Source organism: Neolamprologus multifasciatus, chromosome 19 (assembly GCF_963576455.1).
Source record: "Neolamprologus multifasciatus chromosome 19, fNeoMul1.2, whole genome shotgun sequence".
NCBI classification, from domain to species: domain Eukaryota; kingdom Metazoa; phylum Chordata; class Actinopteri; order Cichliformes; family Cichlidae; genus Neolamprologus; species Neolamprologus multifasciatus.
The window spans coordinates 14252159-14267176 of NC_140457.1; the positions used below are offsets into that span (position 1 = coordinate 14252159).

At 42.3% G+C, this 15018-nt stretch overlaps 1 protein-coding gene across 1 annotated transcript; it reads right to left on the bottom strand.

Annotated features, from left to right (window-relative positions):
* Window positions 1–10697: 10697 nt before the first annotated feature.
* On the bottom strand, window positions 10698–14769 carry LOC146496208 (gap junction delta-2 protein). Its single transcript, XM_085143455.1, has 2 exons — window positions 13443–14769; window positions 10698–12717 (listed from the first exon to the last, which is right to left on the bottom strand). The coding sequence occupies exons 1-2, from the start codon at window positions 13511–13513 to the stop codon at window positions 11874–11876; spliced, it is 915 nt and encodes a 304-aa protein (XP_084999581.1). The 5' UTR covers window positions 13514–14769; the 3' UTR covers window positions 10698–11873.
* Between the last annotated feature and the right edge of the window lie 249 nt (window positions 14770–15018).

Sequence of the window (15018 nt, forward strand, 5' to 3'; positions counted from 1 at the left end):
AGGTTCTGGCAAACCGTCAGGCGTCTCAGGAGGGGAAAGCGGTGCTCTACCTGCACTGTGTATAGTGCTGGCGGAGCGCTGCTGACGTCGACTGAGAAAATTGTCAGGCGGTGGAAGGAATACTTCGAGGACCTCCTTAATCCCACTGACGCGTCTTCCAAGGAGGAAGCAGAGTCTGGGGATGAGGGGAATGACCCGCCAATTTCTGGGGGCGAGGTCACTGAGGTAGTTAAACAACTCCTTGGTGGCAGAGCCCCTGGTGTTGATGAGGTCCGCCCCGAGTTCCTGAAGGCTCTGGACGTTGTAGGGCTGTCCTGGCTGACACGCCTCTGCAATGTTGTGTGGAGATCAGGGGCAGTACCCGTGGATTGGCAGACCGGGGTGGTGGTCCCCATCTTTAAGAAGGGGGACCGGAGTGTGTGTTCCAACTACAGGGGGATCACACTCCTCAGCCTCCCCGGGAAAGTCTATGCCAGGGTGCTGGAAAGGAGAGTTCGTCCGCTAGTCGAACCTCTGATGCAGGAGGAACAATGCGGTTTTCGTCCTGGTCGCGGAACACTGGACCAGCTCTTCATCCTCTCGAGGATACTTGAGGGTGCATGGGAGTTTGCCCAACCAGTCTACATGTGTTTTGTGGACTTGGAGAAGGCATTCGACCGTGTCCCTCGGGGTGTCCTGTGGGAGGTGTTGCGGGAGTATGGGGTGTCTGGCCCATTGCTACGGGCCATTCGATCCCTATACAACCGTTGCAAGAGCTTGGTTCGCATTGCCGGCAATAAGTCGGACTCGTTCCCGGTGGGTGATGGGCTCCGCCAGGGCTGCCCTTTGTCACCGGTTCTGTTCATAATTTTTATGGACAGGATTTCTAGGCGCAGCCAAGTGGCGGAGGGCTTTCGCTTTGGTGGCCTCAGGATCTCATCTCTGATCTTTGCGGATGATGTGGTTCTGTTGGCTTCATCGGGTGAGGGCCTCCAGCTCGCACTGGAGCGGTTCGCAGCCGAGTGTGAAGCAGCGGGAATGAGGATCAGCACCTCCAAATCTGAGGCCATGGTTCTCAGCCGGAAAAGGGTGGAGTGCCCACTCCGGGTCGGGGATGAGGTCCTGCCCCAAGTGGAGGAGTTCAAGTATCTCGGGGTCCTGTTCGCGAGTGATGGGAGAAGGGAGCCGGAGATCGACAGACGGATTGGGGCTGCAGCTGCAGTAATGCAGACGCTGCACCGGTCCGTCGTGGTGAAGAGGGAGCTGAGTGTAAAAGCGAAGCTCTCAATTTACCGGTCGATCTACGTCCCTACCCTCACCTATGGCCACGAGCTGTGGGTAGTGACCGAAAGGACGAGATCGCGGATACAAGCGGCGGAAATGAGCTTCCTCCGAAGGGTGGCTGGCATCTCCCTTAGAGATAGGGTGAGAAGTTCGGCCATCCGGGAGGGGCTCAGAGTAGAGCCGCTGCTGCTCCACATCGAAAGGAGCCAGTTGAGGTGGTTTGGGCATCTGGTAAGGATGCCCCCTGGGCGCCTCCTGGGTGAGGTGTTCCAGGCATGTCCCACCGGGAGGAGGCCCCGGGGCAGACCCAAGACACGCTGGAGAGATTATATCTCTCGGCTGGCCTGGGAACGCCTTGGTGTTCCCCCGGATGAGCTGGAGGAGGTGGCTGGGGAGAGGGAGGTCTGGGCCTCTTTGCTTAGGCTGCTGCCCCCGCGACCCGGCCCCGGATAAAGCGGATGAAGATGGATGGATGGATGGTTTTGGTTTTGTATGCCTTCTGGGTGTTCAGCCTTCCACTGCAACATTTGTAAAGACTTGGCAAGCTACAAACCACCACTTCCTCAGTATTCATGAGGATATTCTGTAGTCCTGTATGTCCTCATGGGGTGCATACAGCATCCTGGTTATGTTATCTAAGCACAGATTTATTGCCTATATAAAACAATGAGAGTAACTCTGCACTTTGCTTTTTTCATACCTTGGCCTATACATGTGCATGCACATTATGCAGACATCAGTATGTAAGTGCATAGAAACACCATGTTATGATATGCTATATAAATATAATTCTACAAAATGACGTGAGCTTCAGCACAGAGGACATTCCCAGTCAGCAGTGTGTGATGCTGCAGGGAAGGACTGTGTGGGGGGGCAGCTGCTTGATCAGGTCATGTGAACCCAAATCTCTGTTTGGAGAGAGACCAGCTTGTCTCCAGTTGTGCCTCCTAAGGCCATGGGAGAGCTCCCAGACCAGCCTGAGCCTGACCAGCTCTAACTAGAGAGGCACTGTACCAAGTGCCTTTTACATGTCTGTGGACAAAAGCAAGGCAGTTATAGGAAGACAAAAAAATCTTAAGTATAACAGAATAATTTTTGGTTAAAAAAGTGAAGTACAAAATGACTAAGTGAATACTTAAAAGAAAGAATGTCAAGGCAATGTGAAAAATCACCATCATCCAGAAAGAGGCACTTGCGTGGGCATATGTATTCAGGGTCTTACATCTTGCGTGTCTTTGTGTGTTTTTGGCAAAAGAAGTTACACATTAGTTTGCTCAAGGCAACCTTTTGAACAGTTAGATCCACAACACTCAAACACTTGCTTTAATGGAAAGACACAAACTGAGCTCTTCAGCACAAGACTACCTCAACCTAAGTAGAAAAATCCACAAACAACCCACATTCAAAAAATTGATGTACGACAGCGGTCTAATGCATCAAACCAACAGCAGCTGATCAATAAAATGTAATTGCTACAGCAGATGTTTTGTTGTTGTCAAGTCAACCATCACAGATGGATATTTGCCAAATGTCTGTAGGCTTGTTGGCCAGCACTGGGAGTACCTTTTTAACTTGTGTTTTGGAAGATGTAAGGCAGAACAATGATGTTTTTCCCAAAGGAAGGTGGGAAACACTGCCCATATCGTGCAAGTCAGCACGATAAAACTGTCTCAAGGATTCATGATTCTTTGCAATACTGAGCTAACCTGTGTAAAGCTGCCATTTTTCAAAATGTAAGCATTCTCCATAGCAACTAAAACTGTAGTGGACAGAAAACTGCCGAGAAAAAAATTACATTTCAACATTATAAAGGTACACATTTTTGGATCGTGATAGCATAAATCAGCTGAAGTCAGAAAAAACAGACCCACAGCAGCTAGAGCCCCTCTGTTTGTTGACTGTGTATTGATCCTAGAATACCATTAAGCCATTTCTTTAAGTATTCCACTGCATCAGCAGCCTGAAGGTACAGTAGTGAACTCTGCCCCCACTGTCCTTGTGCAGGTTCTCATTAGTTCTCCAGTCTCATTATAGATTGTTGGTTTGCAACTTTCTTTAGTCAAGTCATGTGTAATTGACTAATAATTTTACATTTCTTACATAATATTCTTATTTTTTTTCTAGTTTGAAGCTCTTCAGTCCAGTTTCTTGCTGTTACAGTATCCAAATACAGGTTGTTAATTATGTTATGAAATCATGGCAGTGTTGCCTTTGGCTGTAAAGATAAGTTGGCAAGAGAAGGCAGAGAATCATTAACACAATCAACACATGCAGCATGTCATAGCCTGGCTGCGATGATCCTGCTAACAAATTTGCACTAGATTTGTCAGCGAAATGAATAACTCACATTACAGGCTGATCTCTCATGATAAGGAATTTTATGGACACATTTCAAGTGCCGTACAGCTAAGACATCTTTTGGCAGGCTGGCGCACGGCGTGGCACGGATTTCTCATGTGTGGGGGAAGGTGTTCTGTGAAACCGGACTGCTTGGAAGGAGAGTCCAAGGCACAATTTCTCAGTCTAATTAACACCTCAGTCACAACAGCAGCATACGTTTCCACACAAATTTCCCAGCAGCCCTTATTTTGTTCTGAGAATTGTCAGTGGAGCATCACAGCATGTGTGCTTAAAGGTGTAGAATAGTCATTTCACATTTCATTTTAGGCAATTATATAGAGTATTTGTAGTTCAAAGGCAACAGCCAACTTGTGTGTTACCATCACCACCGTGCTGCCCATGTCATAGATCAGAAGATTTCAAAATGTTTAAAGACAGACAGATATGAAACAGATATGATGTATGATAATGTAACCCTTTTTGTTTAATTGAATCATTCCAGCAACAACTCAAAACACAGCATGAAAATGTATAACAGGAGAAAACACTGTAATTTAGCTACCTATAATCAGCTTTATTTTCATGCCTAGTTAATAAAAAGAATACAAATACATTTAAAGGTGATTTAAGTGACTCTGAATATGGTAAGGTTGTTGGTGTCAGATGGACTTCTCTGAGTAATTCATAAACTGTACCATGGGTGTACAGCAAACAAAACTGCAGCAACAGTGTGATACTCTCATGTCAATATGGAGCAGTATAGCTGAGGAATATTTCTAGCACATTCTTGAATATATGCCAAGAACAGCAGTGCCTTGCTGTACTAGCAAGGTGTACCGAATATAGTCCAATGAGGATATTTGCCTATTTGATATATTATTCTGTAATATGTCATACATATATTGTAACACTGTGCAATACTCCTCTGGATACATTGTAGACTTTATTATTCTCTCTTGACTCATTTAACTGTTGTATCCCTCTGTGCCGTTTTTAAGTCAAACATAGTGTTCTCTGAGCAGCGCTGCATCCAAAAATGACTGTGATAGCTACACAGTAAAAAAGTGTGATCTCATACTATTTTTTAAGGCCCTCTAAAACGACTGCCGTGTGATTCACAGCAGAGTGGCATCACATCTGAACAGGAGTGAGAGAATGGTTGAGCAATGTGGAAGAACACACTAAGGAGGGAGGGAGGGAGGGAGGGAGGGAGAAAGAGATTATAGGTAGTGAAAGGTTGAGCATTGCAGAGAGAGGCAAGTGGGAGAAAGGCGGAGTAGATCCTTTAGCAAGAGGGAAAGGGAATAGGAAAGAAAAGGGAGAAATGAGGGAGAAATTGGATATTTACAGTAGATGGCGGTGTGTGTGGTTCATACAGAGTCCAAAGGTAAACCACAGTGAGCTACATCATAGCCTATGAATCAAATAGCAGTGGCAAGCGTCAGTCAGCCCAACCCATTGACTCTTTGTAATCTTACACTTCCTCTAGAACCCATAAACAACTGAATTCATCATGAATGTACATTTGTATAATTTCTTTGTTTTTCTTATTCTGCATTTGCATCTCACAACACAAATGCTCTTTTTAAAAAAAGTTATTTATTTTTGATAGCAGCAGCTTCCCACTCATCTGGCTCCTAAGCAGACAAGTTAGAAGGTAGTCCTTTTATTCTGCGCCCACAAATCTTACCAGATGGATGTTATCTTCTGTCCCTGTGTGCCTCTGTAGTGATTCATAGCCTTCTCTTTATGTGACTGCATTTCAGTGTGGGTAGTAGTAAATTAATATCTCTACACCTCTGCCTCTGTCTCCTCCCTCTTGCACACTGCTATTCTGTACCTCCTATATCAGTACAAGTTCAATTGGCCGGTGAACAGCTCTGTGTCCGATTAAGGCTTGCCAGCCAATGATTTTTATTGGCTGTGTAATGGTGCAGAACCTAAACATTTCTCAGGGTCGATGGGCTGTGTGTAGTACAAGCTATTAGGGAATGCAGAGGAGGCAAGTGGGTGTAGAAAGTTGGAACAGGCTGTAGATGTGAGAATGAATTGTCACCTCAGGATGGAAATTTGAAATGTCACAAGCAAGAAATTATTTAGCTTTTGTTTTTTGTTGCAGTGCGGCCTGGTCCCATCTGATTTACATTAATAACATATACTTTACTAGGGGAACTTTGTGCAGTATGGCAAAAAAAAAAAAAAGGTAGTATTACAAAGATTAGGGCTTAGACCTGTTAGATCTTCACCACAGAAAATTGTTACGATATAAAAAAAAAAAGAATTAAAATGTAATGAGTAAAGTTACCTGGTCTTTTTTTTTAAGTTCTAATAGCCTTATCCTGGCTAACTCCATCTTCCCCTGGCCTACCTAAACAATAGGAATCCATCAGATTTTGGGTTCAGGTGCATTGTGTCCTTACCCAGTTGCTGGCTGTCCCACTGTGAACCTCTGGTTGACAAATGTGAGCATAATCCGCTAATGTTCCTAATCCTCGGGTCACATTAAAAAGTGGATGAGAAATTAATCTGTTCTCAGGTCTGTCAGGTATATTTTTTCAGTGCCAGTGCTTGTTTTCAACCAAATCCTTCTGTATGGGTCAATACGACCTAACCTACAACCAAACCAGCCAGCCAAATCCCTCAAACCAGACTCTGTCAGATGTTCTCTGTCCTTTAGTCCTTGTACCGTGAAGATTTCATTATATTGGTGATTTTTAAAGACAAAGCGACCATAGGCTTAGTGAATGAAAAGTTTGTTTTTCTGCTTCTTTTAGTAGCTTTAAAATAAATTGGTGAGGATGAAGAGACAGAGAAACCTACTTTACAGCCAGAACAAAGTGGATGCCTTCCCTCCTCCGGCAGACAGAAAGTTACAAAGTTGGTCACACTCTGCAAATGCTTTCCGGCGTCCTCCTCCACATGAACGTGAAAATCCAGTGTGTTTTGTTTCAGTGTCTGCCATATCTGCCCATACCATGCTATACCATTCATATGTGCCACCGTAACCGGGCTAATTTTATTGCTTCTGGCTGAGTGGATCAAAAAGACCCATATTCACTGTTTTTCTTCTGTTTGCTCTCCACCTTTCATGCTGTAATCGGTGCAAAAGGCAGAATTAAAGCAGCACTTCCCTGGAGCCAGCCTTCTCTTTTCAGATTGGTAAAAGAAGGGAAATTGGGAGGACGTGCTTGTTTTGGGGCAAAAGGATTGCAGGATTTACTCTCAGGTGAAAGTTCTGGATTTCAAAGGCCACGCGGATCAAGTCGTGTTGCAGGAAAAACACAGGCGAGCGGGTTCTTCCTCTTCTCAGAAATGTATTTTTAGGATCTTAAAAAAGATCATTTTAAGTTTTACAAAAGACAAACCCACAAACAAATAGACACCATATAGTGTTTCTAAAGTTTTTGTTTTTGGCAATAAAATGTGAACCAATCTTCATCAAACCAACAGCTATACACAAAGAGCACGGGGTGAACTTTAGACAGTTTATTACAGAAAATATCTTGCATTACTCCTGATATATTTGGTCATTCTATTCCCTCTTGATAACAGCCATTCAAGTCAATGCAGTGGTATTTCCTTTACTTTCATCACTCCACAGCAGGTAATGGCAGTGTAACGGTGCTGTTTGCGATCCTTCCACTGTGGTGTCTTTCATTTGGCTACATTCCTTCTCAATAACTCACTGACAGTAACCCAACCGGTCGTCGCCAAAGAGCAACAGTGGGAACAATCTTATGATTTTTGTGTTTTTCTGTCTATGCATCAATGCAGGGTCTATCTTAACCCAACAGTCCTTGAGGTGACTGTTGTTATGATTTCGAGCTGTATAAATTGAGTTGAGTTGAATTTAATTGAATTGAATACAGTAGACTCATGAACAAGTGTTAACTAAACAAATGGTTCCTTCTGTAGCTGTGCCTTGTTTTATTTATTTATTGGCATTTAATGCTAGGTATTAAAGTACTAATATATAATTAGTACTAATATAAATACTATATAAAGGAAACTATGTCGTCTTTTATGTGTAGATGTGGGCTGATGAAAATGACTTTTTTACCGTTTCCAGCTTTATTCAGAACAACGGTTCTTGACATTAGAAGATGTGTATTATGAACTTCAAATTCAGTTATTTGAGGTTGTTTTTTTTTTTTCAGTTATTATGTCTCCAACCTCAGTGACTTTTTTATTTCATAGCTAAAGATTTCACATGCTTCTTCCAGCACAGAAAATGTTAGCATTTTATATACTCTATGTATGGACAATCTGTGTTTAGGTTCCAGAGCAACACGGTGTTGTCTTTTGTTATTAATTGCATCTTAGATGAAGCTCTTATATATCAAGCCTCAGCTTTAGCTTTGGCTTCATCACTTGTGCCTGCGAGCCTGGGCTTGCAAACACACTCTGGTCAGAATATAACACATTCCCAATTCCTAACCAGGAAAATTACTATTTTGGTTCTTCTCAAGAGAAAGCAAAACCAGGACAACATAGATCAGTAGGTCAGCTCGCTGAACCACAAACTAATTTCAGACCTAGGCTTGGAGCCACACTGTCGCTAAAATATAAGTACTATACTTGCTTCTGCAAACCTGTTGCTGTGTATAATATAAAATATTTCTGAATTACAAACACATACATTATTATGATGCCATACGTACAGTATAGTAGCAACAGAATCACATCAGACTGCTGTACTCTAAAATATTACATTCATACTATTTTTCTTTCTGTAATTCCACAGGTCGCTTTTTACCATTGTTACAGTATTTTTGCTGCTTTGTATTTTGATACATTTAAAATAGTTTTATATGTATATATTTCATCTTCTGTTGAGCCAAGTGTGCCAAATTTCATGCCTTGTGCACTTGTTGTACACTGAATAACAATAAAAGCCTGCGTGTCTGTTAACTGGAGCAGAATTCCTGTTAACATTAAAATAACTTCATAATTAAATAAAGCCTTATTAGTATTTTTATTACCTGCCTGTATTTCTTAGTATCACTGTAATATGTATGCCCTGTGTGGTGTTTGTTACATTATGCTTAGTTTTTTCTTTGTGCGTGTGGTTTTGTTTAAACAGGAGATGATTATATTTTGTGTGAATTGTGTCTCATGAGACTGTGTGTTGTGGTAAGATTCATACTGTCCTTGTGCAACATAATTATTAACATTTGAATTAATTAGTTATATTGCTTTTCTGAGCAAATCACAATATGAGTCCCAAGATTTAAATCTTAGAGTCCTTATATTAAAAAAAATAAACATTTACTATAAGAATTTTTTTTTTCTGTGGTATGATACATTAATGTGAAATATCAAATGTGAAATATAAATGTAAAAATAATTCTGCCAGCTACATTAAAAGGCAGATGTTTCTGAAGTGGAGATTCTTATAGATTCTTTCACCACATTTATCAAAATCTGCAGGTTATTAAAGAATATCTTATGTCTCTGATATCTGTGCATGTGCAGCACATGGTTTATTTTTATCAAGAAGCAAGGTGGCAGAGTTATGATGAAGAGGCCCACAATGCTCATAATAAATCCCTTTGTTTATGAGATGAGAGCCTTCCTCTCCCACAGTATACAGCCTAGGGAGAAGACCTTCCCTTTAATATAAGGGTGATTCTTTGTCTGTGACTCACATTAAAGGGGGAAATGGGACTCTAAAAACCCCTGCCTTCAACCTGTGCATCTGCAATCACATGAAATTAGAGGTGTTCCCACAGTGTTTTGACTTAGAGTTTTAAAAATAGCTCGCATATGCCCTTATTTTGTTCTACTGCAGTTGTCGGGGTGGCTGAGGCCAGCAGATAAATGCATATATCGTTGAGATTACTTGGTCTCCATATACAGTACACCTATATTGTCTCAGATGTTTAATCTCCCACAAGATATATGTCATGTGCATTTGTCAGATCACCGGGCAAACACTCTCTATGTGACTGGTAGCCTGGCTGCCATCACCACAAAAATGCAGACAACACATGCACAACGTAATCTCCGCTGAGACCTGCAACATTCATATGATGTAAATGCAAAACAGCATGCGTAATTGCATTCCAACATACCCCAATAATTTTGCTCTATGACTGGATTTTGAAACCAGGTAAAGTATTGCAAGAAATTAAATAAAACAATAGCATCCCATTCCTTTGTTTGTTTGTTTCTGGAGATACTTTAACTTATATTTTTTTATACTTTAACTTTTCATTTGATTTGATTTTTTTTGTGGCAAAATTAAATGCAGAAAAAGAGAGGGAGACAAATGCACACAGCTGTAAACTGCACTGCGCTGAGTTAAATTGGCAAACAGCTCTTCTTTCTTTTCATTTCTTCTCTTTTTTCATTTTCTTTACTTCAGGACTTAGAAAGAAATCTTTAGTCCCTGCTGAGAAGGAGATGGATGTGTGGCTGCCCTTCCTCTTTGATTACACCCAGCTTTGCAGAGTCATCCTAGATGAGAAGGGACCAGCCTTTTCCCAGATCACCTGCAACGGTGAGCTGCAAAAATTCGTTTGTAACTGTATGTGCCCCCCCCCCCCCCTTCCCATCTTTGTTTTCACTCTGACCTTCAGAAGATGCACACAAAGGCTCCCCTCAGCTCAGGCTGCTTGCTTTCCTTAAATAAGAGGAGAAGGGATGAGCAGAGAAAGGGCAGCTCTTTCAGCATTCGGAATAATGATCAGCTTTTCTCATCCCTGCACATTATAAGTAAATTCTCACAACAGTTTGCTCAGTAATATATCACCCAAACACTCCGTCAGAGCTGAGGCCAGTGTCTGATTTGATGCATGTCATATAGACTAAAAGTTCCCCCAGGCCACTTCTTTATGTAGCATAAGTATTGATGCGCCTCGTTGAAGCAGCATCAGTGTTGCAACACATTGCAGATTGGTGAGATCCTGCACAAGGTGTGTCCTGCGGTAGGTTTTTCTTTTCCTTTTTTTCCTCCTTTTTTTTAACTAAGTGGGTGTGGCTTAATTCTTCACTGCACCAAGGCAAAACTTCCACTGGATATCTGTGTGATAGGTCAGCTCCAAACAAGCTCCAGCAGCGGACACAAAGTACTGCACCTCACACATTTCTGGTGTACATTAATCCCACTTTTATTTTCCACAGAAAAAAAAGATGTTAGTTTTTTTCTGATCTGTTTCGGTTACATTTTAAAACCATTCTATGAAAAACTGTAGCACCAGAGCAGATTTCTATTGCCCGTTCTTTGATAAAAATTTCAATTTTGTGCTATTTTTCAGTTTTTATCAGCTCGGTTTGGGGAGAGACATTTCTTGTATATAAAAAAAGAGTAGCACTTCATTTCTTCTCCCAGTCATTTGCAAAATAAAACAGATAAAATTTTATATCTCTTTTCTTTTTCGTTTAAATCACAACAAATACATTTAAAGCAAATAAGAAATTAGGCGGTATTTAGCATAATCCAAGCAGGGAATCGGCTTTCATGATGATTATTATATATTTATATATTCATATGTATACATATCTATATATATATATATTATGTCTATATACAAGTATGGCACTTGATTACACAAAAGCAAGAAAACACTTCACAAATAAAAGCAGTGGGCGCTTTGGTGTGTCATAAATTAAGGAAATCACAGACGTTAGCGTTTTGCAGCAAATTCACCAGATACTGTTTTGCAAGTTAGCTATTAAGCAGTGGAATGGATACATGTGTTAAGGTCAGTGGTGCAACACAGGCAACAAAAAAACATGAAGTAAGCTGATGTGTTTTATCTACGCTGAACCATAGTCAGTAAGGATTTATATATCTATATTTATATATAAATCTGGGTGGTTGATTTTTTTTTTCCTTTGTATGGTGCCATTTAATTAGGTTGGTGCCAAAAACAAAACAGGTGGAAAGAAAATGTCTTAAAAACACCGTCAGGTCAGTAGCACATTTGGATAAGGTCAGGCTCTCAAGTGTTCACCTCTTAGTGCAATTATTTTTGCATTTACTCTCTTCAAGTACAGCAGAACAGCCCCAGAGTAAATATGTGAACACGTTAACATGGTCTCCGTTTACCATCCTACAGAGTATAAACGTTACTAAAAAGTTGCATCAGTGCAAGAATAAATAAGTAAACAAACGTGTAATCCACGCTTGCCATGAAGTCTGTCAAAGACCAACAAATTAAAAAAAAATTGCCCACTCTTTAAGTCATGACACGAATTCGGCGTGCACAGCTGTCCATCATGTCCATCATGGTTTTTGTTTTTTACATGTTTTTTTTCCACGTGTGTTACACATAAGCTGAGTCACTGGATTGAGTGCGACCAAAATTAGGCACACTCATCCTTGGCAAGTCCTTATTTCTGATTTCATAAATGGACTTTCGCCGAGCCTGCACGCCTCGCACGGCCGTTTTGATTTTCCGCCAGCCCAAGTGATTGAGTTCTGCCAGGTTCAACACCACACAAAACCCACTGACAGCGAACATGAAGACCAGGAACACCGTCTTCTCCGTGGGTCTGGAGACGTAGCACTCGACATCTTTTATGCAGGGGTAGCGATCACATTCATACACCGAGGGGACGTTGAATCCATACAAGAAATACTGACCCACCAAAAAGCCTATTTCCAGCGCGTTTCTGAAAACCACCTGGATGATGTAAAACCTGGAGATGCCCTCTTGCCTCCTCATTTTGGACTTTGTAGTTCTCATGGCCGAATTGGGGATCTCTTTGACTTCTAAACAGTCTGGCTCGGCTTCTTTGGTGGAGTTCTCTGTGTTCTGAAGTACTCCATTAACAATGGTGTTCTTTATCTTTTTGCTCTCGTCTCGTTTCAGCGAATCTTGATCCTTATCTAGTGTCAGATAGACTGTTGAGTAGCGCCGCTCCTTCTGCTTGGCCGACTGATGCACCGAGTATGTGATAAAACAAAGGCTCGGAGTGCACACCATGATGATTTGAAAAACCCAATATCTAATGTGTGAAATGGGGAATGCCTTGTCGTAGCATGCCTGGTTGCAACCCGGTTGCAAGGTGTTACAAACAAACATGGTCTGCTCGTCATCATAGACAGTCTCTCCAACTATCGCTACGATTAGAATCCGGAAGATGACCACCACTGTTAGTAGGATCCTAAAAAGCAAGCAAACAACAATGTGAAAATACGTGTAAATATGTACGGTTACTGTAAGCGTGGTTCAGTTGTGCGCTGCCTCGGTGGCTGATGCGCTTGGAGTCAAAATCTGGCGTGTTGGTGTAGGGAGCTGTCCAGTGCTGAAACAGGACGCTCTTTGACGTGTTATGTGCTTCTAACAGCGTTATTCTCTCATGGATAATGTCACGTCTGTATATAGAGCGTGTGTTTTATGATTTAATGGGAATGACATGTAGGAATCGGTGTTGCCGTTACTGTACCTGTGTGTGCTTTGTTAATGGAAGGAGGTGATAACGCCGACTCTCGTTCAATCTTTGTCTGCCACCCATGAGTGCACAACCACCACTCAAACTCACCACCAAACATCAAATGGATAAATGGATGAATGAACACATGAAACGACACATGGATTTTAGTTTAGGCTTTCAACTTCGCAGCACCATCCCAGGTTCTGAAGAGACAGCTGTTAACTGATCTACTCAGCTGTCTCGCTTAGGAGGAGGAGGACGACGACGACGACAAAAAAAGGATATCTGTGGAACAAGACAGAAAAATCCACAACACAGACACGAAGACTGGGCACCATGCTACAGAAGATCCTGGAGGTAAAAGACAGAAACGGGGGACTGGGAACCATGCTAAAGACGGTCCTGGAGGCTGCTGCGTTTCTTCGGTTGATCTTGGTTTTTGTTGGTCATCTTACCTTCCGATCATAGTAGAGTGCTGCTGGACAGCAGCCTCCAGGAGCCTCTCTAGTATAGTCCATTCCCCCATTTCTGAGCATCCGGAGGAGACGAGAGCGCAACGGCACTGTGTTCAAATCCCTCCAAAAAGAAAGGGTTTTATTTCCCGTCCGGCTTCTTTCTGTCTATTGCTGTTGTCAGTCTCCACAAGGCTCGATTTTAGCTAAAAAATGCATCCGTCACGGGATGCTGCTACCGTCCTCGTCTCTCTCTTTCTCTCTGCGCGCTATCTGGTTGGTTATGCGCTGAGCGCGCAGCGCCAGTCCTGCTGTGTGTGCCGAGCGCTCCCACAACGTTGCCACACTTTTCCTTGTCATGAGAGTCTGAAGGGCTGATTACTATAAGCCCTCCTATTTTCGATCTTCAGATCAGTTTGATGGGCTGCGCGCTGCGTCTGGATGGAGGGAGGTTGGATTTAATGTCTTGCCAGCGTTAATCCGCCTTTAAGTAGTCTTCCCCCCTCCCTCCCACGCGTCACGTACGTGCAGACAGGTCGGTGGAGAGCAGCCAGAAGTATCAGGGTTTCTGATTTCCAGGTACTTAGTTTGGGACATAACGTGCACCGTCCAGTGGACTCTGCTGTAGACTAGGGTGTCTAGAGTGCTAGAATCAAAGGTTTATACATTTTTGCATGGCTTGCTTGAATCAAACCGGTACACTGTATTGTTACTTAACAAACTGAGGTACAAAACTGCACGTGCAGCCACATACAGCAACATCTATGTTTTCTGGACAGTGCTTGTGGGGGCACCGTGTTCTGAGAACAAGGTCAAGGGGACTCTGTTTTTTTGTTTGTTTGTTTGTTTTTTAGTTTATAGATAAACGCACACTTACAGGCAGGCTGCGTCTACCTAGTGTTTCACATTGCATCAGTTTTAACAAAATCTATTGTTTTATCTGCGGTTCTAGGTTATATCTGAAACACAAAGCAAATGCAGCTTTATGGGCTAAGTGGAGGCAGTATTTCTTTCTTGGAGCAGACAGCTTTGCATACCCGGAGGATTCCTCCCCATGTCGCCGTCATCTTTGCCCGGTTGGTAGCTGTTGTTTCCACCTCGGGCAAAGATGATGCTCTGGATACAGTGACAGAGTGAAAGTACCATCCGAGTTGCTAATCGCTTTACAAGGCAGCCTGCCTGTCTGCCTGCCTCTCTCTGTTTGTGTGGAAGTTTAAAAATAGAAGCAAAATATGTGACCCCGCCCTGTATAATGCTCTGAGGCTTCAACCTATGGCACGGCACTGTGTACTCATGCTAATATTAGACTATTGTGTGGTTTATAGAACATGTTAAGTCAAAGCGCCCCCCCCCCCCCCCCAAAAAAAAAAAGTATATGTATATGTATATGTACATACACATATACATATACATATATAGGATCTTTATTACACAGACCTCTTTATATTAAAATTATAGCTGGTTTCAAACACTTTGTGTCCCCATATATCTGCATTTCTTAACCTCGGAGACGTGGTTTTCTGGTCACGTGACGGTGGCGTTTTTACTAAATGAAACTTTGCTAGGTTAATTTCTCATG